Below are 22,947 nucleotides of genomic sequence, written 5' to 3'. Positions count from 1 at the left end.
TAATTATTTGGTAAATCAATATTTAGGATATATTTAGTTAAATAAAATACACTTAAAATTAATTTCACTGGTTTCTTTTTACTTTAATAAGGCTAGTCGAAAATTAAAAACTACATATATGGGCCCCATTATATTTTCTTTGGACATTGTTGTTCTGGACTATAACCTGCTATGAAGGAAATTTAACAATCTTTTATTTTTGTTTAGATACCATGACATGCCAGATGTTATTGACTTTCTTGTCTTGCGTCAGTTTTATGATGAAGCAAGACAGAGGAATTGGCAGTCTTGTAAGTCTGTTCTTATTGGATTTTATGTATACCCTGAGAAATTAATCTCTCATTGATATGAATTTTTTAGTTGTGCTGCTTATTATGGAGGATGGAAAAATGTAAAATCTGGAAAGAAATATAAATGACTGCTAAGTATATTTTGCTTAGGGATTAGTATAATATGTGACATTTCAGAAGAATGAGTTCTTACTCCTTGATTATAGGCTAGAGTAGACCTTTTATTTCCTTTCTGACTGGTCTACACTGCATTATCTCCATCTATTATGTGACAGTATAATCCATAAAATTACCTGTGATATAAAACAATAAGAAAGTTGAAAAATGATGCAGCTGTTACACTGATAGTGTTCTGGTATACCTGAATATCTTGCCTTTGATACTATATCAACCTAGACTTAAATAGATTGACTTGAGAAAACTATTCCTTTAAAAAACTAAAAATTTGTATAAAATTGATATTTTATAACCATGAGTTATATAGGTGGACAGAGAAAATAAAATCACCTAAATGTAGGCACTAACTTTTAATGTGGGTATTTGAATGTGGTTTGAATGTTGTTTTTGCGGTGACCATTTAAAGCAGGCCAGTGGGCTGACTTGCTTAGACTTAAGTGGTCATTAATCTCCTCAGGATGTAATTGATGACTGTCATTAGGCCAGCACCTGTCATAGCTGTTTCAGTTTTGCATGTATTGCTGTTCAGTATGCAGTGCTTCTGGGGAACTCATGTATTAAGTTGACTTCAGGCACCTAGAACAGCTCATTCTCCATTTATCAGTTTTAGTGAAATACTCTGTTCTACCTCCACTGTGTCAGTTCATGTACACATTCATAAATGCTGCTGCTGCTGCTAAGTCGCTTCAGTGGTGTCTGACTTTGTGTGACCCCATAGACGGCAGCCCACCAGGCTCCCCTATCCCTGGGATTCTCCAGGCAAGAACACTGGAGTGGGTTGCTGTTTCCTTCTCCAGTGCATGAAAGTGAAAAGTGAAAGTGAATTCACTCAGTCGTGTCTGACTCCTAGCGACCCCATGGACTGCAGGCTACCAGGCTCCTCCGTCCATGGGATTTGCCAGGCAAGAATACTGGAGTGGGGTGCCATTGCCTTGACCTCATTAGTTTTTCTAATTTCTTTATCCTTTTTCTACAGACAATACAAATAGGTAAATTTTAGATAAATTCCCTGAGTCCCTATTTGAAATGAATTTATGACTTCTCTTGGTAGCCTAGTTGAATGGGTAATGTCCACTCAGGTAATCAGGATTATTTTGAGGACCGAGGAGATGAACGTTTTCTTGAAGAAGAACATCTAGGCACCAAAAACAAAACAAAAACCAGACAACTGGAATATATGGAAGTTAACATTGTACAGCCAGGTCCCAAAAAACTTGATAGTTCCTAGCTATTCCTGCTTTTCAACCCCCATAATGTGTAAATTATAAGTTCCCATTCTGTTTCAATAAATTTTTTTTAATAAATTTTTTCAAAAATTCAATAAATTTCTATTTTTTTTCCATTAAAAAATTTTTTTAACCTTGATTCTCTACAAGAGGAATGACTCATTTTTAGATAAAAATATTATTTGATTTATCTGTGTCATAGGTGTTGTAAAAATTAAAATTGTTAATGTTATTAGCAAATTGATATCTCAGATTTGGTTGTCTCTTACAGGTGACAGGTTCCGTTCCATCATTGATGATGCTTGGTGGTTTGGAACGGTGCTACGTCAAGAGCCGTATCAGCCACAGTACCCTGATAGTCATTTCCAGTGTTACATTGTGAGGTCTGTATGCCAATGAAAATAGTCCTCCCAAAATTTGTTCATTGTGACAGGTTGTGATATAAATCACTGATGTGTTTCAGGTTAATAAAAATAACACCATCGAATTTGTTACTATGTCAGTCTCACATTGTAGGGTCTTTTTAGCATGCCTCTGTTGCTAGTGCCTTCATTGGTAGGGGCTCTCCTTGCTTCCCAGGGGCCTTTTGTGTAGGTCTGACTCAGTGTAAAAAAATCTACCTGCCAGTGCGGGAGACACAGGAGATGTGGGTGTGATCTCTAGGTTGGGAAGATCCCCTGGAGAAGGTCATGGCAATCCACTCCAGTATTGTTGCCTGGAGAATCCCCATGGATGGAGGAGCCTGGCAGACTCCATGGGGTTGCAAAGAGTTGGACATGACTGAGTGACTGAGCACAATATTTCCTCAGCCCAGTGTTGCAGGATCATTTCACTGTTCAAGAGCACATATTACTCCATTTCCCTTGTTCAGGAAAAGTCTTTGCTGTCTTTGCATTGGCTGTGGAAACAAAGTCCACATTCTGAAGCATGGCATTCAAGGCTTTCACACTGTCTTTCTTCACTTACCCTGGGTACAGGCCACACAGGATTTTTCGTTCTGGTTTTGAAGCTGCCATACATTTTTATACCTTTATATGGAGAATGAAATGGCAGCCCACTCCAGTATTCTTACTTGGAGAATCTTGTGGACAGAGGAGCCTGGTGGGCTGCTGTCCATAGGGTCGTGCAGAGTTGGACACGACTGAAGCAACTTAGCATGCATGCATGCATTATACTGTATCCTGAAGAACACTCACTGTTAATACTTATTTCATTGCTACAGTGAGGTTAATTTTTGCATTTTCTATCATTTGTTTACTCTAATAGTGAATACCTAGTTATTAGCCAGAAATTGTCTTTGTGAAAGGCTAACCAAACTTTTTTGGTCTTAACAGGTGGGACAATACTGAAATTGAAAAACTTAGCCCATGGGATATGGAACCAATACCTGACAATGGTATGTAGTTTTTAAATGATGAAAATATGTTTTCAGTATTTTTATCTTACTCATGTACATAGAGTGCATTTGTGATCTTTGAGAAACATTAAAATTATTATGGTAACTGTGAGCTTTAGTAAATAAGTGAACAGAATTATGGGTATCCTGGCTCCTTATTTCTTATCCTGTTTCCAGCCTGTTTCTGACTGTACCTTAGTCACCAGCTATCATTTCTCAAGTAACTATGTATTTATCTTTTCTTGACCTCGTTCATGAACCCTCCATTTCCTTTTCCTCATCCTTATTTTAGTACCCTGTTTAAAGAAAAGTCTAATTTGACTTTTTTCTGTCTCTTGCATTATGTCAGCTTTTCCTGTCTTACTAGGGTTTGTCTGTTCCTTTCCTGTCAGAGGTAAGTGTCTGTTCCAACAGCAGCCTCTTCTGAAGTGCCTGCTGTCCCCTGGTTTGAGCTCCTCTCAGACCCGGTATTGACACTGAGTTCACTGCCTCCAACAATGAAACTTTCCCATCTCCATTCAGGTTTGAATTTGTGTCTTGTACCTTAAAACAGCTCTCCTTACATTTTCTTGAACATTTTAGCTACTGAATTAACTTCACTCCTGTTAAACTTTCTGAAGGGGTGCCCTGTATATCTCTTGTCTCCATCTCTCCCTCTGTCAGGCCTTTCTTCTGTATTAGTGTTGACTGAACATAAAAACATGCAAAAACTTTTGTCTGTCTACTTCCAGTTATTGACACGTGAAACTTTTGCTCTGTGTGGTGTTCTTGTGTCTGCCTTAGGGGCCAAGCCCTTTTCCTCCATGTTTTATTCACTGACATATCTCCATCAACTGTCGTCTTGCTTTACTTTGGAAATTAGGAGTTTTTCCAGAAAAATTTGAAAAAATAACTATGTCTTGAAAGTCACCAGTGACTTCATTAAATTTTCTTTTGAGCTTAGTATCTTAACAAATAATACTTAGCAATGTGAAATGAAATTTTGCATTGTATAATGCATATATAGATAAACCCTTTTTGATAAACCCTTTAGATAAACCCTTTTTGAGGTCTTACTCTGTTGCTAAGAACTTCATGTGTATCAATTCATTTAATCTTTCTCTGAAGTGATGCTCTGTTATTAATTTTACAGGTGAAGGAATGTGGACTCAAGAGAGTCTCCAGTAACTGGTTCTGAGTTGCACAGCTCTGAAAAGGATAGGAGTTAGGATTCTAAGCTGTCTGGCATCAGCCCGTGTTTTTAACAGCCAGTTGTAGATACTTCTTTGTAAACAATGCCAAATTAGTGAAAGCACTCACATAGAAAGATTTTACATGTTCATGAGGCCAAGAAGCCTTTGGAAGAGTTGTCAAACAACATGAATAGGCAGAAAGATAAATTTGGAGGTATATGAAGAAAAGCTCATTTTCATTATCAGTCTTGGAAATGTGCATTAAGTAATAATAAAATATTGTTTTACCTATCACATTATTAGAGTGATACATTTGTCTTCCAGGCTTGTTGACATTTTTCTCCTTTTTAAATAATTTTTAAGAAACTATTCGCTGAATATTTATATTGCCTCTTGTTCCTTTTTAAAATGCGCACACTCTTTTTTGTAGTATTCTTGAGCTGGAAATTATTTCAAAATGAAATGTTTAAAAAGTACAGTAAGAAGCGACTCAGCAGCAGCAGCTTTCTTAAATGTTAGCATCTTCCATAAGTGCAGTGCAGTCATCAAAATCAGGAAATACCCTTGTAACAGTTCTCATCCTCCTGGCCTTTTCCAGGTTTTTACCGTAGTCCTGATGTTTCTTCACAGCTTGGGTTTCATCACCATGTCTTCTCTGTTTCCTTTCGTCTGTGATCCCTGAATTTTCCCATTATCTTTCACAGCCATGATGCCTTTGAAGAGCACTGGCCACTTTGTAGAATATCCCTCAGTTTGGGTTTATCTGATATCCCCCATGATTAATTCTGGAGTTTGCATGTTTGGCAGGAGTGTCAGAGGAAGTGATGTTGTGGCTTTCCCAGTACATTCTGTAGGAGGCATCTGATAGCATTTTGTCCTATTACTGGGAATGTTAACTTTAATCATTTGATTTAGATGGAGTCGGCCAGGTTTGTCCGCTACAAAGTAGCTTCTTTTTCCTTTGGTTAGTATCCTGTTTATGAACTTGGGCAACTGAATTTAAAATATAGTGTATGTTTGGTTTCTGGTTTGATTTTTTTTTTTTCTTTCTTTCTTTTTTTTTTTTTTTAATGAAATCATAGTTGATCCACCTGAAGAATTAGGCGCTAGTATTTCTGTCACTTCAGATGAGCTAGAGAAATTGCTCTACAAACCCCAAGATGGTGAATGGGGTCAGAAATCAAGAGATGAAGAATGTGAACGAATTATTAGTGGTATAGATCAACTTTTGAATCTTGGTAAGTTTTTTACGGTGAAAAAGTTTGATTTTCACGATTTCTTTTCCATAGAGGTATTTTAAAACAGTAATGTGATTATGTTCTTTTATTACAATTTCCATTTGTTACTTTTGGGATAAGCCTGCAGTGTTGATTGTAGCTCTGTTTTATGAATGATTTGTCAAGAAATATCCCATAGAGGTCGTGAATTTAGATGAAGGTTCTTCCTTCTGCTCTTACAGATATTGCAGCAGCTTTTGCAGGTCCGGTTGATCTGTGTACATATCCGAAGTACTGTACTGTAGTGGCTTACCCAACTGATCTGTACACCATTCGAATGAGACTTGTGAATCGATTTTACAGGTGAGTAGAAACCTACTTTAAAGATAATTTGGGCCATACCATTTAGAGTGAAAAGAGGTAGTAGTGGCTGACAGTGACAGTGCTGGAGTGGGGGCTGATTAACATTATTTTCCATTTCATTCTCTTCTTTCATTATAGTCATTTCTTGGCCCTGTGTGTAAGACAGGGTTAGATGCCTATGGGTAGGTATAGATAGAACCTGGACAAGGAAAAGTAACAACGTTTCATTCCTTAGTCTTTAGTATTCTATTTTTCTTACAAAAGCTGCTCCATTTAAATATAAAATTTAGTTAATAATTTTTATTGGGCTCCAAAATCACTGCAGATAGTGACTTCAGCCATGAAATTAAAGGATGCTTGCTCCTTGGAAGAAAAGCTGTGACCAACCTAGACAGCATATTGAAAAGCAGAGACATTCATTACTTTACTGACAAACCATACCAGTCAAAAGTATGGTTTTTCCAGTAATCTTGTATGGACATGAGAGTTGGACCATAAAGCAAGCTGAGTGTCGAAGAATTGATGCTTTTGAACTGCGGTGTTGGAGAACACTCTTGAGAGTTCTTTGGAATGCAAGGAGATCAAACCAGTCAATCCTAAGGAAATCAGTCCTAAATATTCATTGGAAGGACTGATGTTGAAGCTGAAACTCCAATCCTTTGGCCACCTGATGTGAAGAACTGACTCCTTGGAAAAGACCCTGATGCTGGGAAAGATTGAAGACAGGAGGAGAAGGGGACGACAGAGGATGAGATGGTTTGATGGCATCACCGACTCGAAGGACATGGGTTTGAGCAAGCTCCGGGAGTTGGTGATGGACAGGGAAGCCTGGCGTGCTACAGTCCATGGGGTCACAGAGTCAGACACGACTGAGCAACTGAACTGAGTTAATAGTTAGACTTTGACCTTTGAAAATTAATTTCCTGGAATCATCAACTTTTTGTCTCTGGCTTTTAGAGTGCTGAAAACTATAAAATTTCCTATTCTCAATGATTTTTTTTTTAAGCAGGTTATGGTATTTTATTCTGTATGATTCAGCAACTTTGGGAAAATTATCTTTACAAAATATTGACTTCTTGAGTTCGTATTGTTGGTGTTAATTTACCTCTGTAGTGTTGCAAACATGGGTTTAGTCAGAAACTACTTTGTCAGTCTGTAGTCAGATTGAGTTTCTTAGGATTGATGGTACTTAACATATTTTGTTCATTGAGTCTATAGCTTCAAACATGCCTAAAGGCAGTGTGAAAAGGGAGAGTTGCTTTTTTGGTTTTCTGGATGTGATTAAGTGATCTGTTAAGATTTTCAGTCCTTAAATGTATTCTCTGCAGTTTAGCTTCTAATATAATTGCTATGACTGTGATGAAGTTGACAGCATTATTTTACTGTATCATACTGGCTTAACATGCAGGATTTTTTAACTTGGTTTCTGTATTTTCATTTTTTAAACCCTAACTTCCTTGTTTTTTACTTTGAAGGAGGCTATCTGCGTTAGTTTGGGAAGTCAGATACATAGAACACAATGCCAGAACATTTAATGAACCTGAGAGTGTAATTGCAAGATCAGCTAAGAAGATAACAGACCAGCTTTTAAAATTTATCAAGTAAGTGACCTCATGTTACAGATGTTGTGGAAAAGTTACTTTGCATATTGTGTTTTTAATTTGTTGCATTTTAATGTGTTATATTAAAGGACATTTCTTTAAATTTCTCTTTCTGTGGTTATAATTTAGGTAAAGGAATAAGAAGTTGAACAGTCAAATTTTTTCTCTTTCTTTAAAATTTTGAAATAATTTTATACTACAGAGAGTTGCCCTGTTTTCCCCTTAGGTTGACATCTTATACAGCTGTGGTGTCCTTATGAAGTGTTAAGAAATTATCCTTGGTACAATACTATTGACTAAAGTACAGAATTTATCTGGATTTCATCAGTTATTACATCAGTGTCTTTTTCTGGTACAGGATCCAATCCAGAATTCCCACTGCATTCGTTCGCTCTTTGGTTTTCATAGTTTGCTTTCATCTAGACTTTTCTTTCTTAGTCTCCATTAATCTAGTCTTTTCTTTCTTTAATTACATCATCATTTTTTAATGAATGTTGTACCCTTATTTAGTTCAGTTCAGTTCAGTCGCTCAGTCGTGTCCGACTCTGCGACCCCATGAACCACAGCACGCCAGGCTTCCCTGTCCATCACCAACTCCTGGAGTCTACCCAAACCCATGTCCATCTTGTCGGTGATGCCATCCAACCATCTCATCCTCTGTCATTCCCTTCTCCTCCTGCCCTCAATCTTTCCCAGGATCAGTGTCTTTTCAAATGAGTCAGCTCTTTGCATGAGGTGGCCAAAGTATTGGAGTTTCAGCTTCAACATCAGTCCTTCCAATGAACATCCAGGACTGATCTCCTTTAGGATGGACTGGTTGGATCTGCTTACAGTCCAAGGGACTCTCAAAGAGTCTTCTCCAACACCACAGTTCAAAAGCATCAATTCTTTGGCTCTCAGCTTTCTTTATAGTCCAACTCACATCTATACATGACTACTGGAAAAACCGTAGCCTTGACTAGACGGAACTTTGTTGGAAAAGTACTGTCTCTGCTTTTTAATATGCTGTCTAGGTTGGTCATGACTTTCCTTCCAAGGAGTAAGTATCTTTAATTTCATGGTTGTAGTCACCATCTGCAGTGATTTTGGAGCCCCCAAAAATAAAAGTCTGACACTGTTCCCACTGTTTCCCCGTCTATGTGATGGGACCAGATGCCATGATCTTCGTTTTCTGAATGTTAGGTTTAAGCCAGCTTTTTCAGTCTCCTCTTTCACTTTCATCAAGAGGCTTTTGAGTTCCTCTTCACTTTCTGCCGTAAGGGTGGTGTCATCTGCATATCTGAGGTTATTGATATTTCTCCCGGCAATCTTGATTCCAGCTTGTGCTTCTTCCAGCCCAGCGTTTCTCATGATGTACTCTGCATATAAGTTAAATGAGCAGGGTGACAATATATAGCCTTGACGTACTCCTTTTCCTATTTGGAACCAGTCTGTTGTTCCATGTCCAGTTCTAACTGTTGCTTCCTGACCTGCATACAGGTTTCTCAAGAGGCAGGTCAGGTGTAGCATGTAGTTTAATTTGGGTCGTCTGATATTTTCTCATGATTAGATTGAGTTTTAATCTGTTTTGGATTGTATCCTGTGAACGTGTGTCTGTATGAATAGTCCACACTTTCTGGCATTTGGAAATCAGTTTCAAATAGTAGGATTAAAACTGACCTGCAAATTGAGATCCTAGTCCCAACCTAGTCTGTTCTAGTCAACTTTCTGGATGACTTTGGACATATTAGCCTCTTTCCTTTAAAATGTCATATGATTTTTGCTGTATGATCTTATATGCTTTCCCCCACAGTTATAAAAATTCTTTGAAAGAATTATGAATTAGAGAAGATAATTTTTAAATTCTGACATGATTTTAAACATCTGGCTCCAAACTGGTGAATAAATTCCCTATTTTAACATTCTTCCTTCTGCTGCTGTGTTTACAGTGAGATCAAGATGTAATTTGCTTCAGTTTCTACTTCCTTTTTTGTTTCTATTCTCTTTTATCTCAAATCAGCCATTTTTCTGATACTCACTGTACAAATATTACCAGTGGTGATAACTTAGAAAAACTCATCTGTGTATTCATCCAGTTGAGGCCATACTTACAGTACTTCTGGATTACCAGCTTAATTTCCATACATACTTAATTGAAAAAAATTACTTTCAGTATTCTAGTACGATTAATTGTTTCCACAGAGGATAGAGTGAAAACCTGATATTCTGCTGCTTTTAATTGGGTGTGCATCGTTGGGGAGCTGTTTCCATAGTTGGGGATTTGTATCTTAAAGTAGTTTAAATATTCAGAAACAAGAACTATATTTGCATAATATTAAAGTAAAAATTGTCTTTTAGGAATCAAGACTGTATAAATATCTCAGAACTTTCTAACACTTCTGAAAATGATGAGCAAAATGCCGAGGATTTGGTATGAAGTTTGTGAATTTTATAATGGCTTTTGTTTATTTCAAATGATGACTTAGAATGAAGAGTGAAATAGAAAACATTGGTTATCTGTATCAATTCTTGCTATAGTTCAGTGAACTATGAAAACAGGGCACTTGATAAAACTACAGTTTAAAATTATCTAGATGGTCAATGAGGTAATAGACAATAATTGTTACTAAATAAACAAGTAATGTCTAGGGAAGTAATTTAGGTTTGGAACATGTTCTCTTTCCAAAGTTTTGGTAGAGAAAGATGTAATATAAAAAGTACCTTGGAAATACTTTTGGTAAAATCAGTATTTGAGCAAATTTCCTGGCAGTCCAGTGGTTGGACTGTGCACTTTTACTGCCGTGGCCTGGGTTCAGTCCCTGATTGGGTTCAGATTCTGCAAACCACATAGTGCAGCCAAAAAAGAAAGGCAGTATCTGAGAGTTGGATTTAATTGTAATTAAAAATCAATAAACATTACTATGTTTTAAGTGCCCTAAAGTCCTTCACTCAAGATGGTGTTGAAGTGCAAGTACAAAGCAGATATCCATGGTATTGTGTGTAATTTCACTTCATACAAAATCAAGTTGTTGTATGTAGTTGGAGGAAGGATTCTCTGTGGTGTCAGTTTCCACACAAACTATTATCGTGATTCACTGATTTTCCTGCTAATTTAATATTGGAATATAAATGAGTATGCTAATACATGATTAATACATGATTTAGGCGATAAAACCTGTAGCTTAACATAATCTAAGCATCTGTGGGAGACTGTGTTTCTAAGTTTTATCCTGTGCATGTCCTCTGTGGACGTGCACAGAACAACTTGTTATAGCTATATTTTGGAATTAGTGCATATTTATATTAGGCAATGTAAAGGATTATTAAGAATAAGGGTCGGTTCCTTGAACTGAGTGCCATGAAGATCATGTGATAGTCTGTCTTTTGAGGTTCTGTTATCAAGTTATAACCCTTGTAGAACTTAAAAGTCTTTGATATACTTTATGTTAAGATTATTGCTTGTCTAATGACAATCTTACCACTTACAGTGCTCTGATTTTTATTCCTAGGATGATAGTGATCTTCCTAAAACATCTTCTGGAAGAAGGAGAGTAAGTTAATCCACGTGATTAACCTTAGTTGTTGACTTATTCTCTGATTTAATATCAATGTAAGATTTTAGGGGTTGTCTTTGAAAAGGGATATTGATACTGATATTGTATTATAAGAGAAATGGGAGAAATCACTGGAAGGTGGATGGCTAGGTAGGGTTAGTGGAAGAGTTGGGATTTGTACTGTGTTCTCAGAATGAGAGAGTAAGAAGAGGAAATTCAAACAGTATAGGGTTTAAGAAAGTAGGAAAGTATGGCATGTCGGTGGGTACTGAGAACACTGGCCTGGCTAGTGTAGGGGTTGAATTTTGGAGCAAGCCAAGTGGTTGTATGTAGCCTTTATATTGGGAGCAGATTATGATGATATTAAAAACCAAGGATTTCATTTAAATTTATAGTAGAGTCACTTTCATAGCCAAAACGGTAGATTTTGAAGGATAAGAGAATAGGTACTAAATATATTAAAGTTAGGAGTTCATTGCAAGAATCTTAAGTAAAAGTTAGGAAACCTAGTCAAGAATAGTTCTGGCTGGGAATTCCCTGGTGGTCCAGTGGTTAGGACTCTGCTTTCACTGCTGAGGGCTCAGATTAGATCTGTGGTTAGAGAACCAAGATGCCACAAGCCACCGTGCTGTGTGGCCATTTGAAAAAAAAAAAAGGATAGTGCTGGCTAGGAACAGAGGGGAAGGGAAGAAGATGAGACCTTTTAATGGAAAAACTAGGATTTGGTGATTGGACCTTTTAAAAAAATGAAAATTTGTTGGAGGGGTAGGGGAGAATAAAGTGAGAAATAGGTTTTGGATAAGTTAAAATTGTGTCATCAGCAGTTCTTAAAAAGTTCTAATGTAACATGTTAATTAAAAGTAAAGGTTATTAATTGAAAATGCTTAATACTGTTAACTTATTTTAAATTTCATTCAAATGCTGCTTAAATTTAAGCTTTCTGTCACATCAGTTTTCATAATACGTTGCCTCAAATAACATTGAAAAGTTAAGACTTGAATTATTGTCATATTCATATAATTTCACTTTTAAACAGACTTAAGGATTTAGTTATCTGTTTAGTGTTTGTTATGATTGCGTAGCAAATTACAAATCTAGTGGCTTAAGCAATAAAAATAGCTTGTAGTTCTGTAGATTAGAAGTTTGGCATGGGTCTCACTGGACTGAAGTCAGGGTGTAAGCATAGTTGTGTTCCTTTCTGGAAACTGGGGCAGAAGTAATTTCCTTGCATTTTCCAGCTTCTGTAGTCTCATGGCCCCCTTCTTTCATCTTCCAAGTCAGCAGCATAGCATCTCCCAGTATGCCTCCGACCATTCTGCCTCCCTTGTATGAAGATCCTTGTGATTACATTGGGCCCACCCTGATAATCCAGGACCACCTCCCTATCTCAAAAGCCATTCCTTTAATCATATCTGTGGAGTCCCTTTGGCCACAGTCGCAGGTTTTTGGGACCAAGATGTAGATATGATTCTGCCTACTATGTTATCCAGTGTGGGTACTTCATATGCTATGAAACATTTTTTAAACTTAGGAGATAAGTGGTAGAATGAAAATGTGCTTTTGGAGTAACAGATATGACAGTATTGTGTTTTGTTTTTTTTTTTAATGGACTTTTGCCTAAGTAGATAGAAAATCGTATAATGACATATTTTGACATAGTACAGAAGACAACAGTTCAGTTAGATTTTTACCATTACTATACCATACCATTCCCTGGTGGCTCAGATGGTAAAGCGTCTGCCTACAATGCGGGAGACATGGGTTCAATCCCTGGATTGGGAAGATCTGGAGAAGGAAATGGCAACCCACTCCAGTATTCTTGCCTGGAAAATCCCATGGATGGAGGAGCCTGGTAGGTTATAGTCCATGGGGTCGCAAAAGAGTTGGACACAACTGAGCAACTTATGACTATGATACCATACCATATCATAGTGCAGCTTTTCCAAGGCTGAGAAAGCGTTTAATATTATAAATGTATTTTTAGGTTCATGATTGGAAAAAAAGGAGCATCAAAACAACCAATTATGTTGAAAACAACTGGAAGAAACAGTGTAAGGAACTAGTGAACTTAATTTTTCAATGTGAAGATTCTGAACCATTTAGACAACCTGTTGATTTGGTTGAATATCCAGTAAGTTGTCATTATTTGAATGTTTGGTGCTTTTCTTATTGGTGTAGAGATTAGGGTAGAGGTGTTTAAATGAAAAAGTAAGATGTCTAGAATTCCCTGGTGGCCTAATGCTTAGAATTCCAGGCTTTCACTGCTATGGCCCAGGTTAGTCTCTGGTTGGGATACTGAGAGAGATCTCACAAGCCTCAAGGCATAGCCACAAAAAAAGAAAAAGTAAACAACCAGCACCTCCTGCCCCTTGCAACCCAGCAACCAAAAAGTGACATCTGGGCTTAAGGTTAACTTTGTCTCTTACCACTAAGTCAGCGATGGAAGAGTTGTTTTAAAGGTTCTTGAATTAATAGAATTCAAGAAATTGTACCTTGTACTTTGGGTAAGACTTAGTTACCAATGTTACCCCTCATTATCAGAGGGTTAATAGGCCCAACCTTGAGAAAACTATGAATTGGTTAAAAGTGTCTCTCTTTGGGAGCTCCCTGGTGGTGCACTGGCTAATACTCCCTGTTCCCAGTGCAGGGGCCTGGGTTCAATCCCTGGTCAGGGAACTAGATCCAGCATGCTGCAACTAAGACCTGGCTCAGCCAAATAAAGATTTTTTTTTTTAAGTGTCACTCTCCACTTTCTAACAGGGAAATAAAAAATGACCTTTTTAAAAGATAGAAAGCACAAATTTGCTATAGGAAGCTTAGAAATTATATAGTAGAGTATATAGAAGGAAATAACAGTTTCATATCCTGATTCCAAATATATAATTTTGTTACATTTCTTATCTGTATGTTTGAATGTCTTTTTAAAAGTTATTAATGATTTTTAAGATCTTATAACCTTTTTCTCTTCTGTCATTTTGAATGTTTTAGAGATTTGATGCACTTTTACATTTCTAAAGACAGGAATTGAATCTTTGAACTAACTATTGTTTTTAAAATCTAGGATTACCGAGACATTATAGATACTCCAATGGATTTTGGAACAGTAAGGGAAACTTTAGAAGCGGGAAACTATGACAGCCCTTTGGAATTTTGCAAAGACATCCGTTTGATATTTAGCAATGCAAAAGCATATACACCAAACAAAAGATCAAAGGTAAAATTAAAAGTGGTTTATAAAAAAAATATGTGTGATCTATGTAGATGATGATTTTCTATTGTTTGGTAGAGGTGGAAACATGAAAGAACAGTGAGTATAATAAGACTACTCTTGAGAATAGAGCTTTCACCACAGCCCAAGTATCTGCTGTGGAAATATTGGTTCCTGGTGACAGTGTTTATCTTTCCTAAAGTTTTATAAACAAAAGAAGATTGGTACCAGTGAGGAGATCTGTGAAGAGTGAACAGATTTGTATTGGATGTATAGTGAGAAAAGTCTGTTCTCTTATATACAGGAATCTTGAAAAGTGGATTGGGAACTTTGGGAACTTAGTTATAGAGGTTGGACGAATATTACAAGTAAGAAAAGGAAAATCTGAGGTGGGGATGGGACTACTGATGCATACTAATAATTTGGATCTGAAGAAGAACCATGTGAGCATCTGATTAGTTAAGAACAGCATTGTGGACACTCCTAAATTTTTGTTAAAACGTTAATGTTGGATAGTTTTTCAAAACTTGTTGAAGTATACTAAGTATACAAAGTTGTATATATATTCTCAGTGAATATTCAGAAGTCCTTGTAGTCAGTGTGCTGGATCATTTAAAAAAACAGCAATACTTTGAGAGTAAGATTTTTAAAGTGCTTGCTAGATGCTATAGCATTTTCTCTGTCATCAGTGACTGTTACTGCTAATTAATTGTTTTATCTTAATTTCACTTCCCCTCATTACTTATTATCAGACTCCACCCATGTTATTAATTCTTATCTTAATTTAAGAACCTTCACATTTCAATATCCAGGTTGCTTATTGGATCAGTTTGACATTCAAGTCTTAACATTTTTCTCAGTTTATGTTTTCATCAGTATTCACCATTTGTGAGACTTCCTCCCAGAGAGAAAATAAATTTCATTCATGTCTTTTTTTCCCTTTTGTTTAAAGTACATGTTTGAGGATTCATCATATAGCTCACCCATTTAAAGTGCACAATTAATGAGTTTTGGTGTATTATGTGACCAAATTTTCAAAATTGTGGTTACATATACATAACATTAAATTTGTCATTTTGACCACTTTTAAGTATACAATTCAGTGACGTAAATTACATTCATAGTGTTGATCAGCCATCAGTTATTTTCAAAACTCTTTCATAACCCCAAACAGAAACTCTATAACCAGTAAGCAACCAACTCTACATTCTTTGCTTTCCTCAGACCTTGATAGCTTCTCATTCATTCTGTATCTCTATGAATTTGCCTATTCTAGATATTTTATACAAATTAAACGTACAGAATTTGTCTTTGGTGTCTGGCTTATTTCACTTAGTGTATTAAACATTGATCCATGTTGTTGCCTGTTTTGGAACTTTGTTCCATTTTGTGGGGTGAATGGGTGTATGCCATTTGGCTCATTAATCTGTTGATGGACACTTGAATTGTTTTCTACTTTTTGGTGGTTGTAACTGATGCTGCAGTGAATATGGGAATATAAGAATCTGTAAGAGTTCTCATCCTCAATTTTCTTAGGTATATATCTGAGAGTGGAATTTCTGGTTCATAGGGTAATTCTATATTTTTCAGGAACCACCAAACTGTATTCCATAATGACTAGACCATTTTGCATTCCCATTGGCAATGTATAAGGATTCCAGTTTCTCCACACACTTGCCAAAATTTGTTATTTTCTGTGTTTGTAAAAAAAATTATAGGCATCGTAGTGAGTGTGAGATATTATCTCATTGTAGCTTTGATTTGTATTTGACTTATTAAAAATTGTACCTGGAATTTATTTTTATCAGATATGATAAGACATGCAGATATGAATTGTCATGAAGAGAGTTTATGCTTACAGATCCCTAGGAAGAGAAGTGTGATACAACATTCAGGCCACTTGGGGATGGACCAAAGTTGATCAGGAGGCAGAGTTGGCAGAGGGAAGGGATGGAAAGAGCATGACAGAGCCTACGTTGGGATTTTCACAGGAAAGCAAGACAGAACAGAGCAAACAGTCTAGTTCTGGCTGGTACCAATAATTGGAGCTTTGATTTGTAGGTGTGGTCTCTAGATGTCTGACTCTTAGCCTGGGGTGATTTGGGTAGCTGCTACTGCTAAGTTGCTTCAGTTGTGTCTGACTCTGTGTGACCCCTTAGACAGCAGCCCACCAGGCTCCCCCGTCCCTGGGATTCTCCAGGCAAGAACACTGAGTGGGTTGCCATTTCCTTCTCCAATGCATGAACGTGAAGAGTGAAAGTGAAGTTGCTCAGTCGTGTCTGACTCTTAGCGACCCCAAGGACTGCAGCCTACCAGGCTCCTGCATCCATGGGATTTTCCAGGCAAGAGTACTGGAGTGGGGTGCCATTGCCTTCTCCGATTTGGGTAGGGGGAATATTATTCACTTGGTGTATGAGAATTTGATAAAGAAGATGGTTAGGTTTGTGAGCTCTAGATTGATTGATTTCTGTATCACAGGTATACCTGTGAAAGAGTCCTTTGCTATCAATTATCCCTGGGAGGGGCAGTCTCCAGGATCAAGGCTTCAAATGCCAGAGCATCAAGAATACAGAAAACAAAGTACAGTCACTACACTAATGATGTTGAATCTTTTCATGTGCATATTGACCACTTGTTTATCTTCTTTGGCAAAATATATATTCCAAGTACTTTTCCCAGTTTTTAATTTGAATTTTGTCTTTTTGTTGTAATTTTATTTTATTTATTTTTTTGTAAGAATTATAAAATATATTTTGGATATTAAGTCCTTATCAGATAAGTGTTTTCCAGTTATTTTCTCTCATTCTATAGGTTGTCTTTTTACTTGTTGATAATGTCCTTTGATGCACAGAAGTTTTTAATTTTGATAAAATTAAAATTATTAATCAACTTTTTTTTTTCCCTTTGGTTTCTGTGCTTTTGGTTTCATATTTAAGAACCCATTGCTGCTTAGGGTCACACAGCCTATAAGTATATGACACTGTTACGGAGCGGTTTGAAAAATAAGTGTCAATTAACTCATTAATTCCAATTTTAATTATTTTTTATAGAATTAACTGTGGAAAAGAATACTTGCAGAATACATGTATATCGAAGAGTAATTTATAGAGGCAAATGTTTGGAAATAGTGGTCAAAATAGTTAAAAAAATAAATCCATTGCCAAGTTGAGCGTCATAAAGATTGACCTCATATGTTCCTATGGTTTAGTTCTTATATTTAAGCTGTTGATCCATTTTGAGTTACTGTTTATGTATGGAGTGAGACAGAGGTCCAGTTTATTCTGTGTGTAGAAATCTGGGTATTACAGCACAATCTGTTGAAGAGACTGTTCTTTCCCTATTAAATGGCCTAGTACCCTTTTTGAAAATCAATTTGCTAGATAGATAGATTGGTTTGTATCTGAGCTCAGTTCTGTTCATTGGTTTGTACATATGAGTCTCTGTCTCTTATCTCTGTCTGTCTTGTATGTCAGTACTAAAATGTTTTGCTTACTGTACTTTTAGTAGAATGTTTTGGAACAAAGGAAATTTTGGTTCTCTTACTTTGATCTCTTTCAGGATTATTTTGGCAATTCAGGGGTGCAATTCATTATTAATGTGAAGATTAACTTTTTCCATTTCTGTTTTAAAAAAGTTGAATTTTTGATAGGGATTGCATTCAGTGTATAGATGGCGTTGGACTGCATTGGTGTCTTGACACTACTAAGTCTTTCTGTCTCTTAATGCCAGATCCCTTTCCATTTATTTAGGTCTAATGTCTTCCAGCAAAGTTTTGTACTTTTCAGTGGAGAGTTTTCCCCACTCCTTGGTGAAATGTATTCCCAGATATTTTTTTTTGTTTTAGATGCTATTTGAAATGCAGTTGCTTTCTTAATTTCCTTTTGTACTTGTTCATTGTTGGTGGCAGATTCTTGTGTGTTGTTCTCATACCTTGTAATTTTGTTGGATTAATTTATTAGCACTGATAGCTTTCTTGTAGAATCTTGGATAGTTTCTATACATAGGATCACTTCATCTGCAAATAGATATAGTTTTACTTGTACCTTTCCAGCCTGAGTTATTTTTATTTCTTTTCTAATTGCTCTGGTAAAATTTTAAGTACAGTGTTGAGTAGCAGTGCTGAAACCAGGTATCCTTGTACATTCCTGACCAGTCTTTTATCATTTACCACTGTGCATAGTGATAACTGGGGGTTTTTGAGACATGCCCATATTCATGTTGAACTGATAATTTTAGCACTTGTTTTGTTAGATGATTTTATTTTATATTAAAAATGTATTACTGAATTTTTCAGATATATGAAAAATTGGTACTCAGGATTCTCAGAGGTTTCAAACTTAATACAGTTGAGGAACAAAGTCACTTTGGTGACTACACTAGAGTTCAGGTTTGAAGGAAAAGAATAAATTGAATATATATACAAAATACTAGAAATAACTGTTAAAGATCATTTCAAAGATAAGAGGGATTACAGATTTCACATATACTCATTATGTGTGTGTGTGTGTATAGGTTTCCTCCTGTATTTGAAGGTAGAACATTCCTATGAAATCTTTTTTAAGGGGAAATGGTGTGAGGTGAAGAACCAGTTACCTTAGGACACATCTTAATGACAGATGCACAGAATACACCAAGATAAAACTCAGATGCTCACAGACACAGTTCAGAACTGTGGCGACTTGCCCAAACAAAATGAATCACAAACAAATAGATGTACACCAAGACATAGCATAGTTGAAATGGTAAAAGTCAAGCATAGAGAAAGAATTTTAAAGACAGCAAGAGAGAAATAGAGAATCATAAGTAAGGGATCCCCCATAAAGGGGTATCAGCTGATCTCCCTGCCAAAACTTTGCTGACTGGAAGGCTGTCGAAAGGGAAAATTTGTCAAAGCCCATAGAATATTTAGCATCAGGAATGAACCCTAATGTTGTCAATGGACTATGGGTGATGATGTGTCAGTGCAGGCTCAGCAACCACAATAAATGTATCTCTCTGGTTTGGGATGTCACTTTGAAAACTAAAATCACAACTGTGGTGACACATGGCTGAGATGGTGAGAGTAGTTGCTGGGGAAGAAGCTTGGTGGCACTGTTCTTGCTGTTTGCGGTTCGCTGTGCCTCTGTAATGGCTTGTTGCAAACAGATGCTGAACTCTCTCTTCACCTTTTTTCATAAAAGGGAAAGTCTTTGAATTTCTTTGAGTTAGTGAAAACAGGTACTAATAAAGTAGGTCTTTTATAAAAATGAAGTGGCAGAAAGTAAACCTTTCTTAAAAGTGGGGGATACCTGTATATGTGTGCTGCTAAGTCGCTTCAGTCGTGTCTGACTCTGCGCGACCCCATAGACGGCGGCCCACCAGGCTCCCCCGTCCCTGAGATTCTTCAGGCAAGAACACTGGAGTGGGTTGCCATTTCCTTCTCCAATGCATGCAAGTGAAAAGTGAAAGGGAAGTCGCTCAGTTGTGTCTGACTCTGTGCGACCCCATAGACGGCAGCCCACCAGGCTCCCCCGTCCCTGGGATTCTCCAGGCAAGAACACTGGAGTGGGTTGCCATTTCCTTCTCCAGAGCATGCAAGTGAACAGTTGTGTCTGACTCTTAGCGACCCCATGGACTGCAGCCCACCAGACTCCTCCATCCATGGGATTTTCCAGGCAAGAGTACTGGAGTGGGATGCCATTGCCTTCTCCGGTATATGTGTATATATATATAAATATGAGAAAGCACATATTTTACACACTTTTTAAAGGTTCTCCAGTGTTAGTCTCTTCACCTTCCTCCATCATGTACCAGAGTGATTGATATTTAACTTTGTTAAATATTTTTACATTTTATTTTCAGGAATGATTGTAGATGAATGCATAGTACTTCCTGTAAATACATAGGCTGTGCCAATAGTTAGCATTGCTGTCCTTTTAAAAATTTGATGTTTTTAATTATAAAAGTTATTATAACATAATCTTTCTTACATAATTAAGGTTATAGGGCACAATGTCTTCTGGCTGCAAGCCATCTCTTTTTCTAACAATAATTTAGATCTTAAGTGGCATAAGAGGCATTCAGATTTCAAGTAGAGACTGATGTGGAAGTGCTTCTGTTCCCTTATCCCAAGGAGACACTGCCCTTCTGCCTAAATAGCAACCTTAAAACCAGTGAACTTCTTATATAACTTTAGAAGAAAGAGGCATTTTGGACGTTTGTACATGTAGATGTGGGAAAAGTCAACTGAGAACCACTGACATACAGATCTAAACCCAAGATTCTAGATGGTTGATTTATTTAAAATTACTTTCTTTTTATCAGAGAGGTGTGTATTTGGTACTTCAGTGTCCTTGAAGGGAAGGGATGGGAAATAGATAAAATAAGGACCAGCCATTATCTAGAACAGTGATATAATAGATTACAAGTACCTCAATGATTATTACAAATTTATTTGTAAAAATATAAGATTTTATAGTTCTAGTTTTGCTTTCATGTCCTTGCAGATTTACAGTATGACATTGAGATTGTCTGCCTTATTTGAAGAAAAAATGAAGAAAATCTCCTCTGATTTTAAAATTGGTCAAAAATTCAGTGAAAAACTTCGAAGAAGCCAGAGGTTTAAGAGACGACAAAATTGTAACCGTGTCAATCAGGCTAACAAAAGTATCAGGTGAATTGGTTATTGTAGTCTCTGTATGCAGTTTTTAAATCAGGTTGTGATACTTGATTTTTATTATGCTAGAAATGCTTGATCATTTTAGAGAACAGAAAAGAATAGTCACTTTTTATAGGTTGAAAGCGTTCTCTGCATATAGAGCTATTGCGGTGATTTTTAATCACAAAAATTTGTAAGCATTTAATGAAATATCAATTAAGTCTTATTAAGGATTATTCAAAATATTATTTATCTTTCACATAAGAATTTTTTTTAATGCAGAGGGTAAAATGATTACTAGTTATGGCTATTGAGCATTCGATTGTGTAAGGGAAAGTGCCAGTTTGATGTAATGTATATGTTTTCACTAGAGATTACTTGTAGAGAAGAAATATAAAATGCAGGAGTTACTCTTTTTATAGTAAATTATTCTGTCATTTATGACTATAGCTTGCATTAATATCAAATTTATAGATATTTTAAAGTGTTGAAATGTGGAAGTTGAGTTTTTCAGTGTTTAGTTGTTTTCGTGTACATTTATAATGTGCACTGATACCCTTGATGGATTTCCTCATGGTTGTTTTTGGGATTACATCATGCATCTAAATTGAAAACAGTCTACTTCAGGTTAATACTATTTCATTCCCACAGATTTAAGAATTGTGTTCCAGTTTAGCTCTTTTCCCCTTCTTATTTGTGCCCTTAACTCTCATACAGTTTATACTTTTATATGTTGTTTTATGCAGTTGTCTTTTAAATCAGTTAAGAAAACAAGAAGCAAATTATTTATACTGTTACATTGGGTTGGCCAAAAGATGCATTCAGGATTTTCTGTAACATCTTAATGGATAAACCAGAACAAACTTTTTGGTCAACGCAATATATTTACCTATGTAATTACCTTTCCCACTGGTTTATTTCTTTTCGTGGATTTGAGTTACCCTCTGGTTTTATTTCTTTTCAACCTAAAATCCTTTAATATTTCTTTAAAAAATTACTTATTTATGTTTCTTTATTTGGCTGTGCTAGTTTGGGTTCTAACTGAGGCACTTGGGATCTAGTTCTCTGACCAGGGATCAAACTGGCCCCCTACATTGGGAGCGTGGAGTCTTAGCCATTGGACCAGCAGGGCCTTCCCTATTTATTTTTTGAGCTGTGCTGTGTCTTCCCTGTTGCATGTGGGCTTCCTCTAGTTGCAGCACGGGGTGGCTGCTCTCTTGTGGTGCACGGGCTTCTCACACCTCACGGGCCGTGTGAGGTGCATGGCCTCTCACAGCCGTGGCTTCTTGTTGTGCAGCATAGGCCCTCGAGCATGTGGGCGTCAGTAGTTGCAGCGTGTGGGCAGCATGTGGGTCAGTAGTTGTGATACATGGACTTAGTTGCTCCGAGGCATGTTGGGATCTTCCCTGGGACTAGGGATTGAACCCATGTCCCCCACATTGGCAGGCAGATTCTTAACCACCAGACCACCAGGGAAGTCAATGAAAGTCCTTTACTATTTCTTGTAAGGCAGACATGCTAGCAATGAATTCCCTTAATCTTTGTTTATCTGGGAATGTCTTCATTTCACTTTTATCAAGACTAGTTTTGCTGTATATAGAGTTCTCAGTTGGCAGTGTTTCTCTTTTAGCAGTTTGACTACGTCATCTTACTGCCTGCTGACCTCCAGTGTTTCTGATGAGAAGTCAGCTGTTAATCTTATTGAGGTTCCTTACATTGTACACAGGCAGTTTTTATCTTGCTGATTTCAAGATTTTTTTTTTTTTTGTCTTCATTTTGCAGCTGACTGTAGGTGTGGGTTTGAATTTATCCTTGAAATTTGTGTAACTTTGTGGATGTGTACTGTTTTCATCAGATTTGGGTGATTTTCAGCCATTATGTTTTCAAATATTTTTGTTCTGCTCCTTTTGTCTCCTGTGAAAGTGAAAGTTGCTCAGTCGTGTCCAACTTTTGGCGACCCCATGGACTATACAGTCCATGGAGTTCTGCAGGCCAAAATACTGGAGTGGGTAGCCTTTCCCTTCTCCAGGGAATCTTCCCAACCCAGGGATCGAACCCAGGTCCTCCTGCATTACAGGCAGATTCTTTACCAACTGAACCACAAGGGAAGCCCTTTGGGGCTCCCAT

General features: G+C 36.9%; 1 protein-coding gene across 1 annotated transcript in view; it reads left to right on the top strand.

Moving 5' to 3' along the window:
• The window catches only part of BRWD1 (bromodomain and WD repeat domain containing 1), a 123,688-nt gene that overhangs the window by 80,075 nt on the left and 20,666 nt on the right, over window positions 1–22,947 (top strand). Inside the window, exons 27-37 of the mRNA NM_001103174.2 lie at window positions 208–290; window positions 1,965–2,076; window positions 3,028–3,089; window positions 5,344–5,499; window positions 5,721–5,841; window positions 7,317–7,442; window positions 9,780–9,852; window positions 10,931–10,972; window positions 12,960–13,106; window positions 14,037–14,189; window positions 20,669–20,835. Of these exons, the coding sequence (NP_001096644.1) occupies window positions 208–290; window positions 1,965–2,076; window positions 3,028–3,089; window positions 5,344–5,499; window positions 5,721–5,841; window positions 7,317–7,442; window positions 9,780–9,852; window positions 10,931–10,972; window positions 12,960–13,106; window positions 14,037–14,189; window positions 20,669–20,835 (1,242 nt within the window). The remainder of the gene's footprint in view (window positions 1–207; window positions 291–1,964; window positions 2,077–3,027; window positions 3,090–5,343; window positions 5,500–5,720; window positions 5,842–7,316; window positions 7,443–9,779; window positions 9,853–10,930; window positions 10,973–12,959; window positions 13,107–14,036; window positions 14,190–20,668; window positions 20,836–22,947) is intronic.

This window comes from Bos taurus, chromosome 1 (genome assembly GCF_002263795.3).
Source record: "Bos taurus isolate L1 Dominette 01449 registration number 42190680 breed Hereford chromosome 1, ARS-UCD2.0, whole genome shotgun sequence".
NCBI lineage: Eukaryota > Metazoa > Chordata > Mammalia > Artiodactyla > Bovidae > Bos > Bos taurus.
This window is presented reverse-complemented; position numbering and strand designations above follow the sequence as displayed.